The sequence below is a fragment of the Anolis carolinensis genome, unplaced genomic scaffold (genome assembly GCF_035594765.1).
Source record: "Anolis carolinensis isolate JA03-04 unplaced genomic scaffold, rAnoCar3.1.pri scaffold_12, whole genome shotgun sequence".
NCBI classification, from domain to species: Eukaryota; Metazoa; Chordata; class Lepidosauria; order Squamata; family Dactyloidae; genus Anolis; species Anolis carolinensis.
The window spans coordinates 14,732,498-14,752,260 of record NW_026943823.1 but is presented as its reverse complement, the minus strand read 5'-3'; the positions used below and the strand labels follow the sequence as shown (position 1 = coordinate 14,752,260).

At 47.4% G+C, this 19,763-nt stretch overlaps 1 protein-coding gene across 1 annotated transcript; it reads right to left on the bottom strand.

The window, feature by feature from the left end:
• Nucleotides 1–3,700: 3,700 nt before the first annotated feature.
• Nucleotides 3,701–18,960, bottom strand: LOC100556417 (uncharacterized). Its single transcript, XM_008122388.2, has 3 exons — nucleotides 18,506–18,960; nucleotides 8,859–8,910; nucleotides 3,701–4,841 (listed from the first exon to the last, which is right to left on the bottom strand). Exons 1-3 carry the CDS (start codon nucleotides 18,868–18,870, stop codon nucleotides 4,548–4,550), a joined length of 711 nt encoding a protein of 236 aa, XP_008120595.2. The 5' UTR covers nucleotides 18,871–18,960; the 3' UTR covers nucleotides 3,701–4,547.
• Nucleotides 18,961–19,763: the final 803 nt, after the last annotated feature.

The following is a 19,763-nucleotide window of genomic DNA, read 5'->3' as shown; positions in this document are numbered from 1 at the left end:
CGCAGAGAACACGGCTCAGGAGCCAACCTCTGGTGGAAATTTCCCTGGCAAAGGGAGACCCATCCGCAGTCTGAGCTGGCAAAAGCGGAGGGACAGAACCAGGCCAAAGTCCGCATGTGTTTACGTATACATGTTACTTACTGTCCTGCATTTTTTCCATGTTGGACAAGTGAGATGAAAACACACAGAGCCTGGGGGCAAAGATAGCACAAAGACAGTTAGGTAAATGAACCTATTTAAAGGAACACTGATTTCAAACAATGTAATCAACAACAAAGAAAATTACAGAAAAACAAATTGCTTCAGGGAAGCCACGTGTAAAGGTAGCAGATCGGAGAGGAATAGTCCACAAACATAGATGTTTGTCAGATATTAAATGGGCATCTCTGTTGCCATGCCTCCTTCACACAGGTGCTTCTGAGCATGGGCAGAGTGCATTTCTGCAGCATCTTTGAGTAACTTTACTTCAACATAATACAATGCTCTTGCCTTTTAAAAAAACCCACTCGCACTCCCACACACAAATAGCAAAGATGGGGACACTCTTCAGTTATTGGTTTTCTTATATGAGTGTTATTGAAAATAGAAAAGTAGAAAGTGATAAAGTTACCAATAAAAAGTTAAAATCAACAGGCAACGAGCAGGAGGCTTATGGATGAGTTTTGCAGATGTTTGTTTACATTGTGTCTCGGTTGCACATTGCAGAGAAAGGTGTGTTTGGTACCTTGGTATTTAATAAAAAAGATGTTTTTGTGGTAGTTTTCATTTCATTTTGTGTTGTCGCATTTTATAAGTATGTTTTTTCTTTGTATAAACATTTTCTTGAATAAAAATCATTTTAACAAATATCCTTTCAGGAAAAACTAGCTTTCTGTCTGCAGGGAAGGCATGGCACCCCTGTGTGCTGCATGTGTGCCTATCTCTGGCTGGATGTACACTGCCGTATAATCCAGTATCTGGGTGTGCTGCCATATAATTGAGTTTGAAGCAGATCACCTAGAATCATATACTGAATTATATGGCAGTGCAGGTGGAGCCTCTGTCAGTGAAACTGCAACAAACTCAGGATCCCATTGTGTGTTGTGCACTTTGCAGCCTTCCTCTGGGGCTTGAAGATGTTTCTATATTGCAAAAGGGAAACTGAGGCAGGGGGAAGTGGGGAGGCCTTGTAGTGGCCCATTCAGGCTCCCCTCCCGCCCTTCCTTCCTTCCTTTCCCGCATGGCTCTGCCTGTGCTTGCTCATCCGTGGGCGCTCACGTGGCCCCACACGCCGCCTGGCTCCCCGTCTCCCTCGTGGGGCTCATGTGCCAGAAGAGGGGCGGTCGCAAGAGCTCTGACTGGCGAGGCGTGGCTCAAAGAGCAGCCACAGTTGCTGCAGCGACTGGGCTTGTTTTGGAAAGCAGGAGGGAGAGAGGGAGGCCCACAGCGCAGCACATCAGGCGGCACACCCAGCAGGCCGCATTTGTCCTCATCCACATCCACCCTAGCAAGAGAGTGCCGGCTGTGGGTATCCCTGGGCTATCACTCTTATCACTCACAGCCAGCACAGACAACTAAGTGGGGGAGTGCTGGGAGTTGCAATCCATCCCTGGGATGTGTTCAACCCCCACCCTGCTTTTTCAGACACTTTGGCTGCTGAAGGAACCTAGTGATTCCAATAGCTTGCATGCACTTTTGGAACTTTTGAGTTGTCCAGAAAGGAGCTGCCCCACTGGCTCAGAACAACTTTGACAGCATGCAAGCCCTGGCTTCAATTTCTCCAGCAAATGGGGCTGTGAAAGAGCCCCAGGAGTTCCCAATTCACTATGTGCTCCAGATGCCTTTGAACTACAGCACCTGGTGTAGACACCTAGACAAGGATGAGGTATGATGGGAGTTGCAGTCCAAGAAGAGAACAGTGCATTCCCACTTCCATTCCCTATTGACCCTGCTTAGTTTGCCTTCCTCTTGCCCAGAGCTGGAACAATACTGTGTTTCCCCGAAAATAAGACAGTGTCTTATATTAATTTTTGTTCCCAAAGATGCGGTAGGATTTATTTTCAGGGGATGTCTTATTTTTATTTTATTCACATTTATTGTTGAACAAAAAAATGAACATTTATTATATAGTGTACAGTAGTTGTCATCACAAATCAGCATAACCAGTCAAACTGTGAATCCTATCATGAATTTCTTGTTACTACCATCATTTCCATGTACAACACTCTATGGTACGTACATTTACCAATCCTGCATGCTCTGGTGTTCTGTTTGTCAGGCGCTGGGCATGCTTCCAAACAAAAACTTTGCTAGGTCTTACTTTTGGGGGAGGCCTTGTATTTAGCAATTTAGCAAAACCTCTACTAGGTCTTATTTTCTGCGGATGTCTTATTTTAGGGGAAACAGGGTAGTCAGGCTTCTTCCTCCAGAAATTTATCAGCCACAACTCCATCAGCCCTATAGCCGGGATTAGGGGATGCTGGGAGCCACAGTCCAGCAATATGTGGAGGAGGCGCAGACTTTGGTTTCCCTGCCTTGGAGTTCAAATTTGCTGAGTTGCAGGAAAGGAGGCGCCTTGTTTGGGTTCCTGCAGAGAAACCGGAGCAGGGCTTCCCTTATCTCCGCTTCCAGCTGCAAAGGCCTGGAGCTTATCTGGTGGGAGGCGAAAACCAACCCCGCTTTGCCCAGGCACTCAGAGGCCCTTGGCACCCAACAAACAACCACAGCCCCCGTTTTCTCAGGCCAGAAAGGAAAACAACAACAAGGGAGCTGCCTTGTCTACAGGGCCGTGTTCTCTGCCCACTTTGCGGGGAAGTCCTCCTCAGTTTGCCTGGTAGCCACAGTTTGGGCTATTCTTGTGCGCAAAGCTGCACTGCCCAATCTTGCTCCCATTTGGAAAAAAGAGAGAACCAACCTGCCACCCAGAAGAACCAAGGGGTTCTTCTCTTCCAACAAAGAGTTGGAAGAGACAGAGGATAATAAAAGCATGATTATTCCATTTGCTAATGTATCCTATTCCATTTTCCTGTTCTGGTTCTTGGTGTAATTTGGGTAAAGGAAAAGGTTTTCCCCTGACGTTAAGTCTAGTCGTGTCTGACTCTGGAGGGTGGCGCTCATTATCTCCATTTCTAAGCCAAAGTCATGTGACCAGCATGACTGCATGGAGCGCCATTACCTTTGTAGTGGTACCTATTGATCTACTCACATTTGCATGTTTTCAAACTGCTAGATTGGCAGGAGCTCACCCCACTCCCCAGATTTGAACCACTGACTTACAAATGTTAAAACAGGGGAAAAAATTGAAATACCCCATACAAAATTAGAATTAACTGGCCCACCTCAGTGGTGCCCCTGCTGAGGCAATGCCATACAAGGTTGGTCATTTCCCCCATTCCCTCTTGTTTCTCATCCTGACTTTCTATCCTACAGGCTAGAGCAGAGGGGCCCCTATTCCATCCAATCCATGCTATGGCAGGACTGGCCTCCCATCAGCTCAAGCCTTTCTCTGGAAAGAAAGGTGCTGGTGTGCAAGCCTTGCTTTTTGCACAAGGCCACAGTTGTTTTAACACACAGGTCTGTATTGGCGGAAAGGTGGATATAAATTAGGTCAGCCAACAGATGGCCCCAAACGAGGCCTGCCCCTTCATTCAACACCATCTCCCATTCAGGGCACCCCAAAACTGCCATCCTCCCCCACAAGAAAACAGGGCATCCATTGGGATTATATAAAAATGTAGACTTTTATTACAGTTTCTCAAAATATTACACCATCAACGCGAGAGTGTGTGTCAAAAGAAGCAAAGCCCCCCCCCCCCCCCGGCAATGCAGCAGGAGCAGCGAAGGGGCTGCTCCCCAAGCCAGACCCCCATCCGCCTTGCTTCTCCTGCACCCCTCCCACCCCATCAGTCCCTTTTGCTGAGTGTCTTCCATTCGTCCTGTTCTTGGTCCAAAGTCCCTCCCCGGGCTTTAGAAAGGCAAAGGGGAGGAGAACTCCCCTTTTCTATTGCAGAGAGGGAGGTTGTCTCTGAACAAAATGCAGCAGGACAGAACCGTTTCAGGCAAAAGTCCCGCTGTGCCACACAACTGGCACCAAAAAGCTTCTGTTCAGTCCAAGTCCTTGCATTCGGTACATCATTCAGTATTCAGATGGAAAGATGTTTGGCACTAAGTGCTGTACAAAATAATAATAACACAACACCCATGAGGTGCCCCCCTTTCCAGAAAAACTTAGGGGGAAGTTGAAGAGGTCCTTTTGGTCGTAAAACAAACCCACATCAACCAGCGACTCATTCCAGTTTGAACAGTCTGTTTGCCCCGATGGCAGGTCTCTCCTGAGGAGGGAAGACGTGAGGCTGAGGGCACCCTCAAGGCCCTGCTTCTGCAGGCATGCAAACGCAACCGGCGACCCCAGGCGCCTTCTTCGGTGCGGGAGACAAGTCTCTGGCTGACCCACACAAGGGCACCGCACAGCCCTGGGGTCCTCCAGAGGAGAAGAGGAAAAGACCCCTTCCGCGGAGGTCAAGGAGGAAGCGTCCTGTGGCTCTGCCCACCCCTTGGACAGAGCCACCTTACACCGCAGAGCCCGCCTGGTGCTGCCCTGGAACGGCCCCCGGCCCCAAGGCGCTTTGCTTCTCCGCAGAGGCCAGGAGGGCGGCAGAGGTCGGCGAGGGCGGGGGTGACAGAGACCCCTCCAGTGGCAGGCAGGACTGGAAGCGCTGGAGCTGCTCTGGGCTGGCTAAGTTGCGCAGGAGGCTGTTCTCCCGCTCCAGCTGGGAGTTCTTCTCGGCAAGCTCCTTGATCTGCTCCTTCAGGACCTCCACCTCTTCCCTCACTGCGAACATCAGGTGGTTCTTGACCAGATCCTACAAATGGCAGAAGAAGAGGAGCAAAGGTGAGACACAGCAAGAGAGAGGAAGCAGGTCAGCCCTCCCTTAGGAAAGGAGGAGGAGCCCCACCCATAATCTGAGGCACAAACACCTCCAAGACTCCAATATTGCCTATGGAAGAGAGCCTGAGAACTCACTGGGGGGGGGGGGCAAAGCCATGAAGGGGAGAAGAGGACCCCTTGCCCTCGACAAGCACCCCTTTTTGTAGACGAGCCTGTTGGAAATAGCAACCTCCCCAACCTTTCACCATACATTTATTAATTCACTAACCTATATTCTATGTGTATGTTGATTCACCAGTTTGACTGTACCTCTTTGGTGTGGGAGGGTTATAGATATGTAGTTGTACTGAGCATGTTCAGACTCAGCACTCCATTTTGTATTCAGTGTCTGTTTTACACCTTAGTGAAAGTGGATGCATGTTTTCATCAGCATGTTGCTGTTTGGACTTCAGTGAGTTTTTTTTTCGTGTCAGGAGCAACCGGAGTTGCTTCTGGAGTGAGAGAATTGGCCGTCTGCAAGGACATTGCCTAGGGGACGCCCGGATGTTTTGATGTTTTACCATGCTTTACCAGGGAAGCCAGAATGGCCCCTTCCCTGCTTTTCTTCTGCAGCAGGCTAAAACCTTATTCAGACAGACAGGCTTTTAAAGAATAATGTTTTTAAGATCAAGTCAGGGAGTGCTGTGGTTTTTTAGCCTTGTATATGTTTTAATTGATTTTAACTGTGAATTTTTTAATACTGTTATGTTTAATTCTATTTTAGTGTTTGAATATTTATATATTTTAAATTGTGTGGTAATATTTTTAATGTAAGCCGCTTTGAGTCTCCTTCGGGAGAGATAAAGCGGGGTATAAATAAACATAATAATAATAATAATGCTTGTGGGAGGCTTCTCTCAGGTCCATGCATGGAGCTGGAGCTGAAAGAGGGAGCTCATCCCCGGGTGGGATTCGAACCTGGCAGCTTTCAGGTCAGCAACCCAACCTTCAAGTCACGAGGCTTTTATCCCCTAGGCCACCTTCAGTGAGTACAACGATACCTGAAGATTATGGACTATTGATTAAGATTGGAACCCTGTGTACTCAACACACAGAGAGAAACTACATCCTATCTATGACTGAACTTAAATAAGAAATGTGCCTGTATGATGATTTAATACAAGATGTTTGTCAGTAAACAAGATATGTTATTTTTCAAAGAAGACTTTGTTTTTTTATCTCTGAATGGCGTGCATATTTGAAACTAAGAGGTTTCAAGGCAATGTATATCTTTTGGGCAATTACAATTACAACTGCAAAGAAACAACCATCCTCTGCTAGTCAAATATATATTTGTAATGGCATATCTTTGGCAGTTCGAAGACATGGTTCTTTAGTTTAACAGCTGAGTTACCTGTGTGCCATTACATGAATGCTTGTGAATATCACTTGTTCAAAGAATTGACTTCTAACAAGGTCATGCTTTTCTTGACTAGTGGTTTTCAAAAGGTGGGCTCATGGAGATTCACATTTGCCAAACAAATATGACATGATGTTTTCCCTTTTCACTAAGGTTATGGTTGGTTGCAGTTTATTTCCAAAGAGATATGTGCCCATAGCCTGGGTGCAGTCATTTCCAATAGGCCAGCCCTCGCTTGGCAAAGGAGGAGGAGCCCCACCCGCAGCGAGCGCCATCATCTGCGGCACAAACACCCCCAAGACTCCAATATTGCCTCTGGAAGAGAGCCCGGGAACACACTGGGGGGGGGGGGGGAGGAGCCATGAAGGGGAAAAGAGGACCCTTTGCCCTCGACAGGCATTAAACATATTCAGTACAGTCTCTGGGGAAGCAGGGAAAGTACTGCAGGGGGCCTTGAAGGCAACAGGATGCCCCTCAACCATAAAGCCAGGCTTCAACAAGCCCTTTTAAGGACATTATTTGGGGGGGGGGGGCGGCAAAAAGGTGCCTTGGAAAGCAGGAGCAAACCAAAAATCTCTAGGACAAACTTTGGCTCACCAGGGGTTTTGAACTCTAACTCCCATAATTCCTAACAGCCTCAGACCTCTTCCTTTTCCCGCTCAGCCACACAGGGAGTTGTAATTCACCTACACACAGGGAGCACTGTAAACCTAGACACTGATAGATTTGGACCAAACTTGGCACACATACCCGATATGCCAAAATCTGATTACTGGAGGGGTATGGGAGTTGCAGTTCGAAGACATGCAAATGTGAGTAGACCAATAGGTACTGCTCCGGTGGGAAGGTAGTGGCGCTCCATGCAGTCATGCCGGCCACATGACCTGGAGATGTCTATGGACAACGCCGGCTCTTCGCCTTAGAAATGGAGATGAGCACCAACCCCCAGAGTTGGTCACGACTGGACTTAACGTCAGGGGAAACCTTTACCTTTACCTTATGGAAGTTGTAGTTCATCCCCAACCAGGGAAACAGTGACTTCTACCGATGATGGACCTGGACCAAACTTGGCACACAGAACCCTCAAGATTAACTCAACCTACTGGAGGGATTTGAGGGGATTGATGCACCATAGTGGGAGTTGTAGTTCACCTTACAGCCAGAGAGCACACTGAGGTAAAGGTAAAGGTTTTCCCCTGACGTTAAGTCCAGTCGTGTCCGACTCTGGGGGTTGGTACTCATCTCCATTTCTAAGCCGAAGAGCCGGCGTTGTCCGTAGACACTTCCAAGGTCACGTGGCCAGCATGACTGCATGGAGTACTGTTACCTTCCCGCCAGAGCAGTACCTATTGATCTACTCACATTGCCATGTTTTCGAACTGCTACCCTGTTTCCCTGAAAATAAGACATCCCCAGAAAATAAGACCTAGTAAAAGTTTTGCTGAATTGCTAAATATAAGGCCTCCCCCGAAAGACCTAGTAAAGTTTTTGTTTGGAAGCATGCAGGATCGGTAAATGGACCTACCATAGATTGTTGTACATGGAAATAAAGGTAGTAACAAGAAATAATAATATGGTAATAATTTTATTCTTGTATCCCACCTCCATCTCCCAGAAGGGACTCAGGGCAGCTTACATAGGGACAAGCCCAACAACAACATAAATTTACATACGAACAGAAATTTAAAACAGTAATTTAAAAACAGTATAGCAATAAAATATAATATAGAAATTCTTGAAAGGATTCACAGTTTGGTTACACTGTTTTGTGATGACAACTACTGTACAGTAGACAATAATTTTTCATTTTTTAAAAATTCAACCATAAATGTGAATTCTTTGTGGAAAAATAAGACATCCCCTGAAAAAAAGACCTAGCGCATCTTTGGGAGCAAAAATTGATTAGTCTCCTGTTTTAATATTGTATGTTTTTTGTATGCTTCTTGCCGATTTTAACTATTGTTTTATTGCTATTGATGTTTTACTGGTATAATTGTTTTATAGTCGTGTTACTGATATTGATTATTTTATCGGGCTAGGCCCCATGTAAGCTGCCCCGAGTCCCTTCAGGGAGATGGGGCGGGGTATAAAAATAAAGTTATTATTATTATTATTATTATTATTATTATTATTATTATTATAAGACACTGTCTTACTTTCGGGAAAACAGGGTAGATTGGCAGAAGCTGGAGCTAATAGCGGACGCTCACTCTGCTCCTGGGGTTTGAACCTGGGACCTTTCGGTCTGCAAGTTCAGCAGCTCAGTGCTTTAACACACTTCGCCACCGGGGCTCCTTGAGCACATTGAACCCCACCAATAATGCATCCAGAGCAAACTTGCCCCTTTCTACACTGCCATAGATCGTCCAGATCATCCAAGCAGATCATATTCCACATGATATGCTTTGAAGTGGATTATAAGAGTCTCCGCTGACATCCCATCCAGCTCAAAGCAGATCATGAGGCTTCTCTATGGCAGTGGGGTCTCTCGGGAAGAGGGCGGTGGGGCTGCATTGCGGTGGGCGAGCACAACAAAGGGCCGCGCCCCTTCCCAGTGGTAGTAGAAGGCAGGAGAAAGGAGGTCGGACTCACCATGGCTTGCTCGATCTTGTTGTCGATGGCGACCACACTGGCCCCAGAGGCGCTGCAAGAAGAGAAAGAGAGAGAGAAGAGAGTGAGAAGGGAGGAAGGGGTCCAAAGAACAGCTGGGCAAAGGCGGAACATAACATAACATAACAACCCCCCCCCCCTCCCTTTATCCCCTCTCTCTTTCTTTCCTCCCTGGCTACCTGTTGTCGAGCTTGACTGAGACCACGTCTCCACCCAGCAAGGAGGAGAAGAAGGAGATGGAGAAGTTGTGCAGCTGGTAGACTGCCACTTCCATCGCGGACTGGTACACGCCTGTGCTCATAGTGGGTGAGGGGCAAGCAGCAGGCAAATGGACGGAAGGAAGGAAGGAAGGAGACAGGCAGAGCTAAGGCACCACCGCAGACGCGCAGGACGGCACTGAGCCTATTTCGGCACCCGAGCGCCTTTTATAGGGAGGCGCCGTGACGTCACATGGTCTCAGCCTGGCATGCAAATGAGGCCACGCCCCCGTCTCGCTCGCGCCCCCCCCCCCTTTCCATAGATTGGAATGGAATGGAATAGAAAGGGAGGTTTGCAGAAGAAGCCACAGCGAAGCGAGCTATATTATTGTCGGGTCGCTGTGAGTTTTCCGAACTGTCTGGCCATGTTCCAGAAGCATTCTCTCCTGACATTTTGCCTCAAAAAGTTGTGAAGTTTGTTGGAAACTAGGCAAAGAGCTGGGCATGTTTAGCCTGCAGAAATCTAAGAGGAGACATGATAGCCATGTACAAATATGTGAGGGGAAGTCATAGGGAGGAGGGAGCAAGCTTGTTTTCTGCTGCCCTGCAGACTAGGACACGGAACAATGGCTTCAAACTACAGGAAAGGAGATTCCACCTGAACATCAGGAAGAACTTCCTCACTGTGAGCGCTGTTCAGCAGTGGAACTCTCTGCCCTGGACTGTGTTGGAGGCTCCTTCTTTGGAGGCTTTAAAGCAGAGGCTGGATGGCCATCTGTCGGGGGCGCTTTGAATGAGATTTTCCTGCTTCTTGCAGGGGGTTGGACTGGATGGCCCATGAGGTCTCTTCCAACTCTACTATTCTATGATTCTATGAAATGGGGTTTATATATCTGTGGAATAATGTCCAAGGTGGGAAGAAAAACTCCCAGGTGTGAATACAGTAGAGCAGGGGGCCTCAAACTTTTTAAGTGGAGGGCCGATTCATGGTCCCTCAGACTGTTTGGGGGGGGGGGGGCGAATTATCATTTGAAAAAAAAAAAAACAAACCAACAAATTCCTATGCACATGTCTTATTTGTGGTGCAAAAAACTCCCCAACAACAATTATGTATTTATTTACTTACTTACATACTACATTTATACACCACCCAGAAGAGGACTCAGAGCGGCTTACAAGTTTTATGTACATACAATATATTATATTATTAGCATAGCACAATATTAGCATTATATATTACAGTACTATATTGCACTATACCAATGTACTGTAACATTGTTAGTAATATTACATTTAATATATAATATATAATTAATATTATTATATTGTATTATTATTTGTATTATATTGTATTACATGATAATATTAATATCAATATTATATGTATACATAATATATTAATTACCATAGCACAATATTAGTAAATGAAAGAACAATACAATATTTAAAAATAAAAACAATTTTAACCAACATACAATAAACCTATCAGGATTTCAATGGGAAGTGTGGGCCTGCTTCTGGCCAATGAGATAGTCACGTTAAGTAGAACTGTTGTTGTTGTGTGCCTTCAAGTCATTTCAGACTTTGGGCAAGCCTAAGTCTAAAACTAAGGGCGGGGGCCAGGTAAATGACCTTGGAGGGCTGCATCCGGCCCGGGCCTTAGTCTGGGGATCCCTGCAGTAGAGTCTCACTTATCCTACCTCCACTTATCCAACGTTCTGGATTATCCAACGCAGTCGGCCTCCCTCACGAATCCACAGCTGTTTCTCTAGGCAGCAAGGACTGAAATTTTTATGGATTTAACTTCCAACAATGTTGTTATTGCAAGTTCGTGTTATGCAATTCTATCTTTATTTGTAGTCAATTTGTTAGTAGACAATGTTTTTATAGTCAATGTTTTCAATATACAGTAGAGTCTCACTAATCCAAGCTAAATGGGCTGGCAGAACCTTGGATAAGCAAATATCTTGGATAATAAGGAGGGATTAAGGAAAAGCCTATTAAGCATCAAATTAGGTTATGATTTTACAAATTAAGCACCAAAACATCATGTTATACAACAAATTTGACAGAAAAAGTAGTTCAATATGCAGTAATGTTATGTTGTAATTACTGTATTTACGAATTTAGCACCAAAATATCACGATATATTGAAAACATTGACTACAAAAATGGCTTGGATAATCCAGAAGCTTGGATAAGCGAGGCTTGGATAAGTGAGACTCTGCTGTATTGCAATTGGCCACCTTGATTAGCATTGAATAGTCTTGCAGCTTCAAAGCCTGGCTGCACCTCCCAAGAAAGGATTCCCCTAGGCAGGAAGCTGCAAGGCCATTCAATGCTAATCAAGGTGGCCAACTGAAACATTCACACCTGCCTCAAGCAAACAAGTGATGTTTTAGGCACCTTGTGCCATATGTGAGCTGCCCCGAGTCCCTTTGGAAAGATGGGAAGTTATTATTATTAGTTTTTAAAGCCTGGCTGCTTCCTGCCTGGGGCATCCTTTATTGGGAGGTGTTAGCTGGCCCTGGTTTTTTACCTGCAGGAGTCTACCGTATACCATACAGCTGTGGACAAGTCTACATTGGGCACCAAAGGCAGCATTGCCCAGACACAAATCAACGAACATGAAAGGCATTGAAGTGATTCATCCATAGCAGAGCACTTGTGGAACCAAACTGGACACAGCATATTATTTGAGAACACAGAAATGCTGGACCACTCTAACAACTACCATATCAGACTACACAGGAAAGCCACTGAAATCCACAAGAAGCATGTGGACAATTTCAACAGAGAGGAGGAAACCATGAAAATGAACAAATTTGGCTGCCAGTATTTTTAAAAACCTCTAAATTCAGGACAGTAAATAAAGAACAACACTCAGAAAACTGGGAAATTCCAAACAGGCAACAACCAGGGCCAGCTAACAGCTCCCAACAAAGGATCTCCCCAGGCAGGAAGCATCCAGGCTTTGAAGTTGCAAGACCATTCAATGCTAATCAAGGTGGCCAGTTGAAATATTCACACTTGCCTCCAACAGACAAGAGTTCTTTCTCCCACCCTGGACATTATTCCACAGAGATATAAACCCCACTTGCCTAGTTTCCAGCAGACCTCACAACCTCTTAGGATGCCTGCCATAGATGTGGGTGAAACGTCAGAAGAGAATGCTTCTGGAACATGGCCATACAGCCCGGAAAACTCACAGCAACCCAGTGATTCCAGCCATGGAAACCTTTGACAACATATATTATTGTTGTTGTTATTACTATTACATTACGTAACACGTTGTTTGTTCCTGGGTTATAAATGCCATTTCCTAATTGGTTCTGTCATAAAAACATGGGGAAAGTTTATCAACTTGCAAAACTTTGGTTTTTGCGAGAGGGACATCCTGCAGCACATTTTGCTACAGTTTTTCAATGATTTTTTCCTAGAGTCCCAACCCATTCAACCTAGTTTGTGACAGCCACAAAAATGAAGTTTCTGGAGTTTAAAAACTACTTTCAAGGCAAGGACCACACAATGAAACAGGAAATAACTCTTTCAAACCAGGAACAGATTCCCCCCCCCCCCCCACACACACACAAATGTTGTTACATAGTGTTGTTATTATTATTATCATCATCTTGGTGCACTGCAATTCTCAGACGGCTGGGAATTTTAGTCCCAAACAGAGGTAACTCCCCTTTTAGAGGGATCATTCCAACCCAAACACAGAAGGAATGCCGTTTGCCATGGCTCAACAGGTTAGAAAACCTGAGAGCTGTAGTTTGGCAAGGCCCCTTCTCACTGCTGCCATCTGAAGGGCACAGTCTGGCAGATGTGAGTCGAGGTTCGGATTACATAAGGAAGGAGCAGACACCAAAACATGTTATTGTGACTTTGGACTCCTTTGAGGAGAAAGCCCCCCTCTGCTTCCCTCCTCCCTTCCTTGGTCCAAAGTCGACCTCTGGCGGCTGCTATGGGCAGTGCTCCCTATGGAACAAAAATTGAAAAAAATCCTGTTCCTGGTTTGAAAGTGTTATTTCCTGTTTGGTTGTGCAGTACTTACTTCGAAAGTAGTTTTTCTACTCCTGAAACTTTGTTTTTGCGGCTATTACAAATCATGTTGAATTGCTTGCAGTATTTGTTGGAAAAGGTAAAGGTAAAAATTTCCCCTGACGTTAAGTCCAGTCAGGTCTGACTTTGGGGGTTGGTGCTCATCTTCATTTCTAAGCCGAAGAGCCGGCGTTGTCCATAGACACCTCCAAGGTCATATGGCCGGCATGACTGCATGGAGCGCCGTTACCTTCCCGCCGGAGCAGTACCTATTGATCTACTCACATTGGCATGTTTACGAACTGCTAGGTTGGCAGAAGCTGGAGCTAACAGCGGCCGCTCCTGCCGCTCCCGGGGTTTGAACCTGGTGATATCGAACTAGGATTTGGGGTGATCCCCTTCTTTAAGAGGGAACCCTAGCTCCTACCCCCCGGCCGTAGGTCCGAGAATCCTGGCAAAGGGGGAATCACTAAAAGTCAAGATTTCTTGCTACAAAGATCTCACCCTCAGATGTGAAGAAAGAAGACTGAGTTGTTTATTCAGTTCAGCTGAAATGGATGACACCCGCGATCGTTCATCAGGGAGCCATAACACACAATACAGAACAGTAACTTTTATAATACAGAAAATGGGAGGCGCGATTTGATATTTTCAGGGTCAGATTTCGGTCATTCTTTAATATAAAATATATTTCATGGAAATAAAGGGAAAAGGGAACATGCAGGGTACACAGGACACATGTGGGAACATAATTCATCTTGTTTCACCCATCCCAGAGTCCAAGTTTTAATGCAGGAAATTCATAAAGTGATAAAAGTTCAAAAAAAAAAAAGGGGGGGTGGAATCTGTGGCAATCTGGTCTGCAAGTTCAGCAGCTCAGTGCTTTAACACACTTCGCCACTGGGACTCCTTAGGGTTGTTGAAAAACTATTGCAAAATGTGATATAGCAGGATGTCCCTCCCGCAGAAACAAAGCTTTTGCATTTTAATAGAGTTTTTCCATGTTTTGATGATAGAACCAATTAGGGAATGACATTTATAACCCAGGAACAAAAATGGTGTTACATAGTGTTATTCAGCTGAAAATATTCGCCCCTCTTTTGTGGCCCTTTGCCTTGGAAGCCTTGAAAGAGGAAAAGACACCTGAAGGAATGTGTTTTGAAATGCCAGGAGATTGCAAGGGGGGAATGGGACGGGAAGGGCTATCTGCAAGAAAGAGGCTCAGCCACCAGGGCTAGAGAGCTCTCTTCTTCCTCCTCCTCCTCCTCCTCCTGCCATTTGGCCTTCGCAGCTGCTGAAGGGCGGAGTCCCCTTTGATAGCCGCCTTGGCAGTACTCCCAGTCCTCGGCTCCTGGCAAGGCAGCAAAGGGGGGGGGGGACAGGAAGGAGGAGGAAGAGCTGCTCTTCAGAGGGCAAAGCTCTAGGGATCTCCCAGCTCTTCTTCCTTAAGAGAAGCCCCGTCTTCTGAACTGATCCTGTTAGTCCCATTTTTGGGAGAAAGGTGGGATGTAAATCAATATACACCTATTTATTCAAATCTAATGCTCACCCTTTTTTTTGGCTGAATTGCCTTCCCAAAGTGTTGTCGAAGACTATTCAGGGAAGCCATTGAAACCCACAAGCATGTAAACAATTTCAACAGAAAGGAGGAAGCCATGACAATGAACACAATCTGGCTACCAGTACTGAAAATTTTTATGATCAAGACAGTAAATAAAGAACAACACTCTGAAAACGGGAATTCCAGGCAGGAAACAATCAGGGCCAGCTAACGCCTCCCAACAAAGGATCCCCCCAGGCAGGAAGTAGCCCAACTTTGAAGCTACAAGGCTTTTCAGTGCTAATCAAGGTGATTAATTGCGACATTACACTTGCCTCAGGCAAACAAGAAGCAGCCCAGCTTTGAAGCTGCAAGGCTTTTCAATGCTAATCAAGGTGATTAATTGCCTCAGGCAAACAGTTCTTTCTTCCACTCTGGATCTTCCACAGACATATAAACCTCACTGACCTAGTTTCCAACAGACCTCACAACCTCTGAGGATACCTGCTATAGATATGGGCAAAATGTCAGGAGAGAATGCTTCTGGATCATGGCCATGCAGCCTGGAAAACTCACAGCTACCTGCCCAAAATTAGGATGTGCATTAAATTCGCATAATATAGCAATCTTAGTGGGAGCAGCATTTTAACTTTGTGCTAATTTTGTCTAGAGGGGAACTTTAATTCTGTCAGGTCAGCATTCTTGTGCGGAACATTCTTCAAAGCCACACGCTGAAGGCACTAGACTCTACTTTGCATGTGTACATGCAGGATCTCTTTGTTTTCCTTTTTGTTTACTTGAGGGGTGGTTAAATTTGGATCACCATGCAGCTTGTTGACTATGAGGAAATGCAAATGGAGTTTGGCAAAGGAGGTGGCCATTAGCTTCTTGGTTTGGCACTGAATCTTTGCTCTATGTGTTGGAAACTGCCCTGAGTCTCTTCAGGGAGATAGGATGGTCTACAAATAAAGTGTTGTTGTTATTATTATTATTATTATTATATCACTGTCCTTTAGTTAAAAGCCCGCTAGCTGGGGGGACGGGGGGAATGTCCAGCATGGCAGGTGCAAGGAGGGAAGGCTCAGGCATTTCATTTAGGCCACAAAATCCATCTTTTTTTTCTTAAAGGCAAAAATTTCCTTGCCAGGAAGCCAAATCATATTTAAAAACAAACAACAGAGACACAGACCCCCCCAGAAGCACTAGCAAGCAGAAGCACAGCCAGGCCCAAGCTCACACAGGTTGCCACGCATGGAGCACATCCCCAAAGGGAAGGCCACAAGGGAGCCAGCTGTTCTGCACACCGAGGACGGCCAGCTGCATCTGCTCTGTCTGCACCTGTGCAGGGTTTTTTTTGTGTCAGGAGTGACTTGTGAAACTGGCGTGAGAGAATTGGCCGTCTGCAAGGATGTTGCCCAGGGGACGCCCGGATGTTTTTGATATTTTACCATCCTTGGGGAGGCTTCTCTAATGTCCCACCTGTGCAGGTGTCAGAGAGGAAACAGAGAAGAGTTTCTCTCACCCTCTGAACTCAACGCTGTGAGTGTCTACGGCACACCAAAGGGGCAGTGCCGAGCATGTGGGGTCCTCAATGTACCTGCCCTCCCAGGCCTCATCCTTGCCATTGGAGGGCCCTTTGAGTGGGGCACCAGTGGAAAGGGAAAGGGGCCCTCTTTGGCAACCCTTGCCCCATTCTGGCTGCTGTGTTTGAGCCTCCGGAGAAGCCACCAGGTGCCTCCTCCTCCTCCTCCTCCCAAAGAAACAAACAAGGAGCCTGGCCCAGCTCATAGCGTTGAGTGCTGCCCCTTGGCACCATAAGTGCCCCTCCCACTGGCTTATGTAAGGCCTGGCTGCCAAGGCATTCCTTCCAGGGCTTGGCACGACATCGGCCCTTGCCTCCTGGCATCCACAAGGTGCCTGTGCCAGGAATGTGGGCAACATGTGCAGAGACATGAAGAGAGGTGGGGCAGAAGGCGACTGAGTGGGCTTTGGAGGAGGGGCTTCAGAAGACGGCAGTCACTCACGTGTGGCTCCTGATGCCAGCCCTGGCTGTTTGGGAAGGCATGTGCCCCACTGGTGCATGGGAATGCGGCACAGGAAAGCGGGGAGATGCCCGTGCGAAAATGTGCGCAGACACGTGCCTCTCCATCTCTTTTCTTCAGAGGCAGCCCATCACCAAGAATGGAACACCCCCATCACAGCATTCCTTGCTCCATCATCTCCCAAACAGGCAGGACACAAAGCAGCACCAGCGGCTGGCATCCTGTCCTGGCACCCTAGGAGCCCCCCATAAACTCTCCAAAGGGGAGAAAAGGGTCCTGCCAGTGGAGGAGAGGCCCTAAAGCTGGCCTTAGGACGGCCTTCCAAACCTGTTAGCGGCCTTCCTCTGGACCCCTCCCAGTATGCAGTCCATCTACCTCTTGACTTGCTTTGCCCAGAACTGGACCCAGGGCTATCATACACCATGTCACACAATTTTTGTTCCTGGCTAATAAATGCCATTATTTCCTAATAAAAAACATGGGAAATGTGTTATCGAAGGTTTTCATGGTTGGAATCACTACCAGTATTTTTTTTAAAAACCCTCTAAACTCAGGACAGTAAATAATGAACAAGACTTTGAAAACAGGGGAATTCCAGACAAGAATCAATCAGGGCCAGCGAACACCTCCCAACAAAGGATTCCCCCAGGTAGCAACCAACCAGGCTTTGAATCTGCAAGGCCATTCAATGCTAATCAAGGTGGTCAATTACAACATTCACACTTGCCTCAGGCAAACACCCTGGACAGATATATTAACTGCACTTGCCTGGTTTCCAACAGACCTCACAACCTCTGAGGATGCCTGCCATAGATGTGGGCGAAATGTCAGGAGAGAATGCTTCTGGAACATGGCTATCGTAAAGGTAAAGATTTTCCCCTGATATTAAGTCTAGAACATGGCCATACAGCCCAGAAAACTCACAGCAGCCCAGTGATTCCGGCCATGAAAGCCTTCAACGAGACATCATCATAATAATAATGATAAGAAGAAGAAGTCATAAAAAGGTAAAAGTTTCCCCTGACGTTAAGTCCAGTCATGCCTGACTCTGGGGGTTGGTGCTCATCTCCATTTCTAAGCCGAAGAGCCAGCATTGTCCGAATACACCTCCAAGGTCATGTGGCCGGCATGACTGCATGGAGCGGCGTTACCTTCCCGCCAGAGCGGTACCTATTGATCTACTCACATTTGCATGTTTTCGAACTGCTAGGTTGGCAGAAGGTGGAGCTAATAGCCGGCGCTCACGCCACTCCCGGGATTTGAACCTGGGACCTTTCAGTCTGCAAGTTCAGCAGCTCAGTGCTTTAACACACTTCACCACCGGAGCTCCTATATATATATAGTGTCAAAGGTAAAAGTAACAGTTTTCCCCTGATGTTAGTTAAGTCCAATCGTGTCCGACTGGGGGTTGGTGCTCATCTCCATTTCCAAGCTGAAGAGCCGGCGTTGTCCGTAGACACCTCCAAGGTCATGACTACTTGGAGTGCCATACAGCCCAGAAAACTCATAGTAACCCAGTGATTCCAGCCATGAAAGCCTTGTTTATTTACACTCTGATTTAAGGTGCATTTACACTAGGCATGGGAAAAGTTGGTCCCTCGAGGTGTTTGGGACTTCAACTCCCCCCATTCCTAACAGCCTCAGGCCCTTTCCTTTTCCCCCTCGGCCGCTTAAGCGGCCGAGGGGGAAAAGGAAGGGGCCTGAGGCTGTTAGGAATGGGGGGAGTTGAAGTCCCAAACACCTCGAGGGACCTAGAGGGCCTAAATTTGCCCATGCCTGCTTTAAGCATTCCCTGGAAGCCCTCACCTGTGGAAGAAGAGCAGGATGGAGAGGAGGGTCTGGTCCACGCCTCGCCCACACAGGCCCTGGTCGCGCAGGAATCCGGGGTCTCGCACCACGGGCTCCAGCGAGCCCTGTCGCGACAGCATCCGGCCCAGCTTGGCCGCGTCCAGGTTCCGACGGCAGAAGGGCCTCTGGCGCAAGAGGCGCAGGAAGGCGGTGCTGGGCGAGGGAGGGGGGCCCCGCCGCCGCCGCCCCCCCTCGGCCTCTAGCGCCAGGCAGCAGCCGCACCGCTCCAGGCCCACCGCCGCCGCCTCCTCCTCCTCCTCCGAGGAAGAAGAAGAGCAGGACCACGAGGAGGTGGAGGAGCAGCGCCACGAAGAGGACGACATCCCGGTTCCTCGCCCACCTGAGCCGCACTCCGGCTCCGCTCGCTTCGCTCTCCCTCGGCCTGCGCTCTCGCCCAGCACTAGCCCACTCCCTCTCGCCCCGCCCCCTGCCTCGAAGCTCCTCCCCTCCCACCTCCACGGTCGGATCCGAAGCGAGGAAGGGCCTGGACCCACGCAGCCAAGGCGGCGATTTATGGGTTTATTATAACAGTGGTCCTCAACCTTCCTAACCCCTTAATATGTTGCGGTGACCCCCAACCATAACATTATTTTCCTTGCTACTTCACCCCGGTGGCGAAGTGTGTTAAAGCGCTGAGCTGCTGAACTACCAAACCGAAAGGTCCCAGGTTCAAATCCTAGGAGCGGAGTGAGCGCCCGCTGTTAGCTCCAGCTTCTGCCAACCGCCCCGGTGGCGAAGTGTGTTAAAGCACTGAGCTGCTGAACTACGAGACCGAAAGGTCCCAGGTTCAAATCCTGGGAGCGGAGTGAGCGCCCGCTGTTAGCTCCAGCTTCTGCCAACCTAGCAGTTCGAAAACATGATAATGTGAGTAGATCAATAGGTGGCGCAGCCGGCTAGTAACCAGCTGCAATAAATCACTACTGACCGAGAGGTCATGAGTTCGAAGCCCGGGTCGGGTTAAGCCCCCACCCATTAAATAGCCCGGCTTGCTGTTGACCTATACAGCCCCGAAAGACAGTTGCATCTGTCAATTAGGGAAATTTAGGTACGCTTTATGCGGGAGGCTAATTTAACTAATTTACAACATCATAAAACTGCCAGCAAAACACGAGGAATGGAATGAGGAAGTACAGCCACTACTGGACAGTGAAGCAACAGCTCCCCCTGTGGCCGGAATCGTGAAGCTGGAAAAAAAAAGTTAAATGCCTCTGTCTGT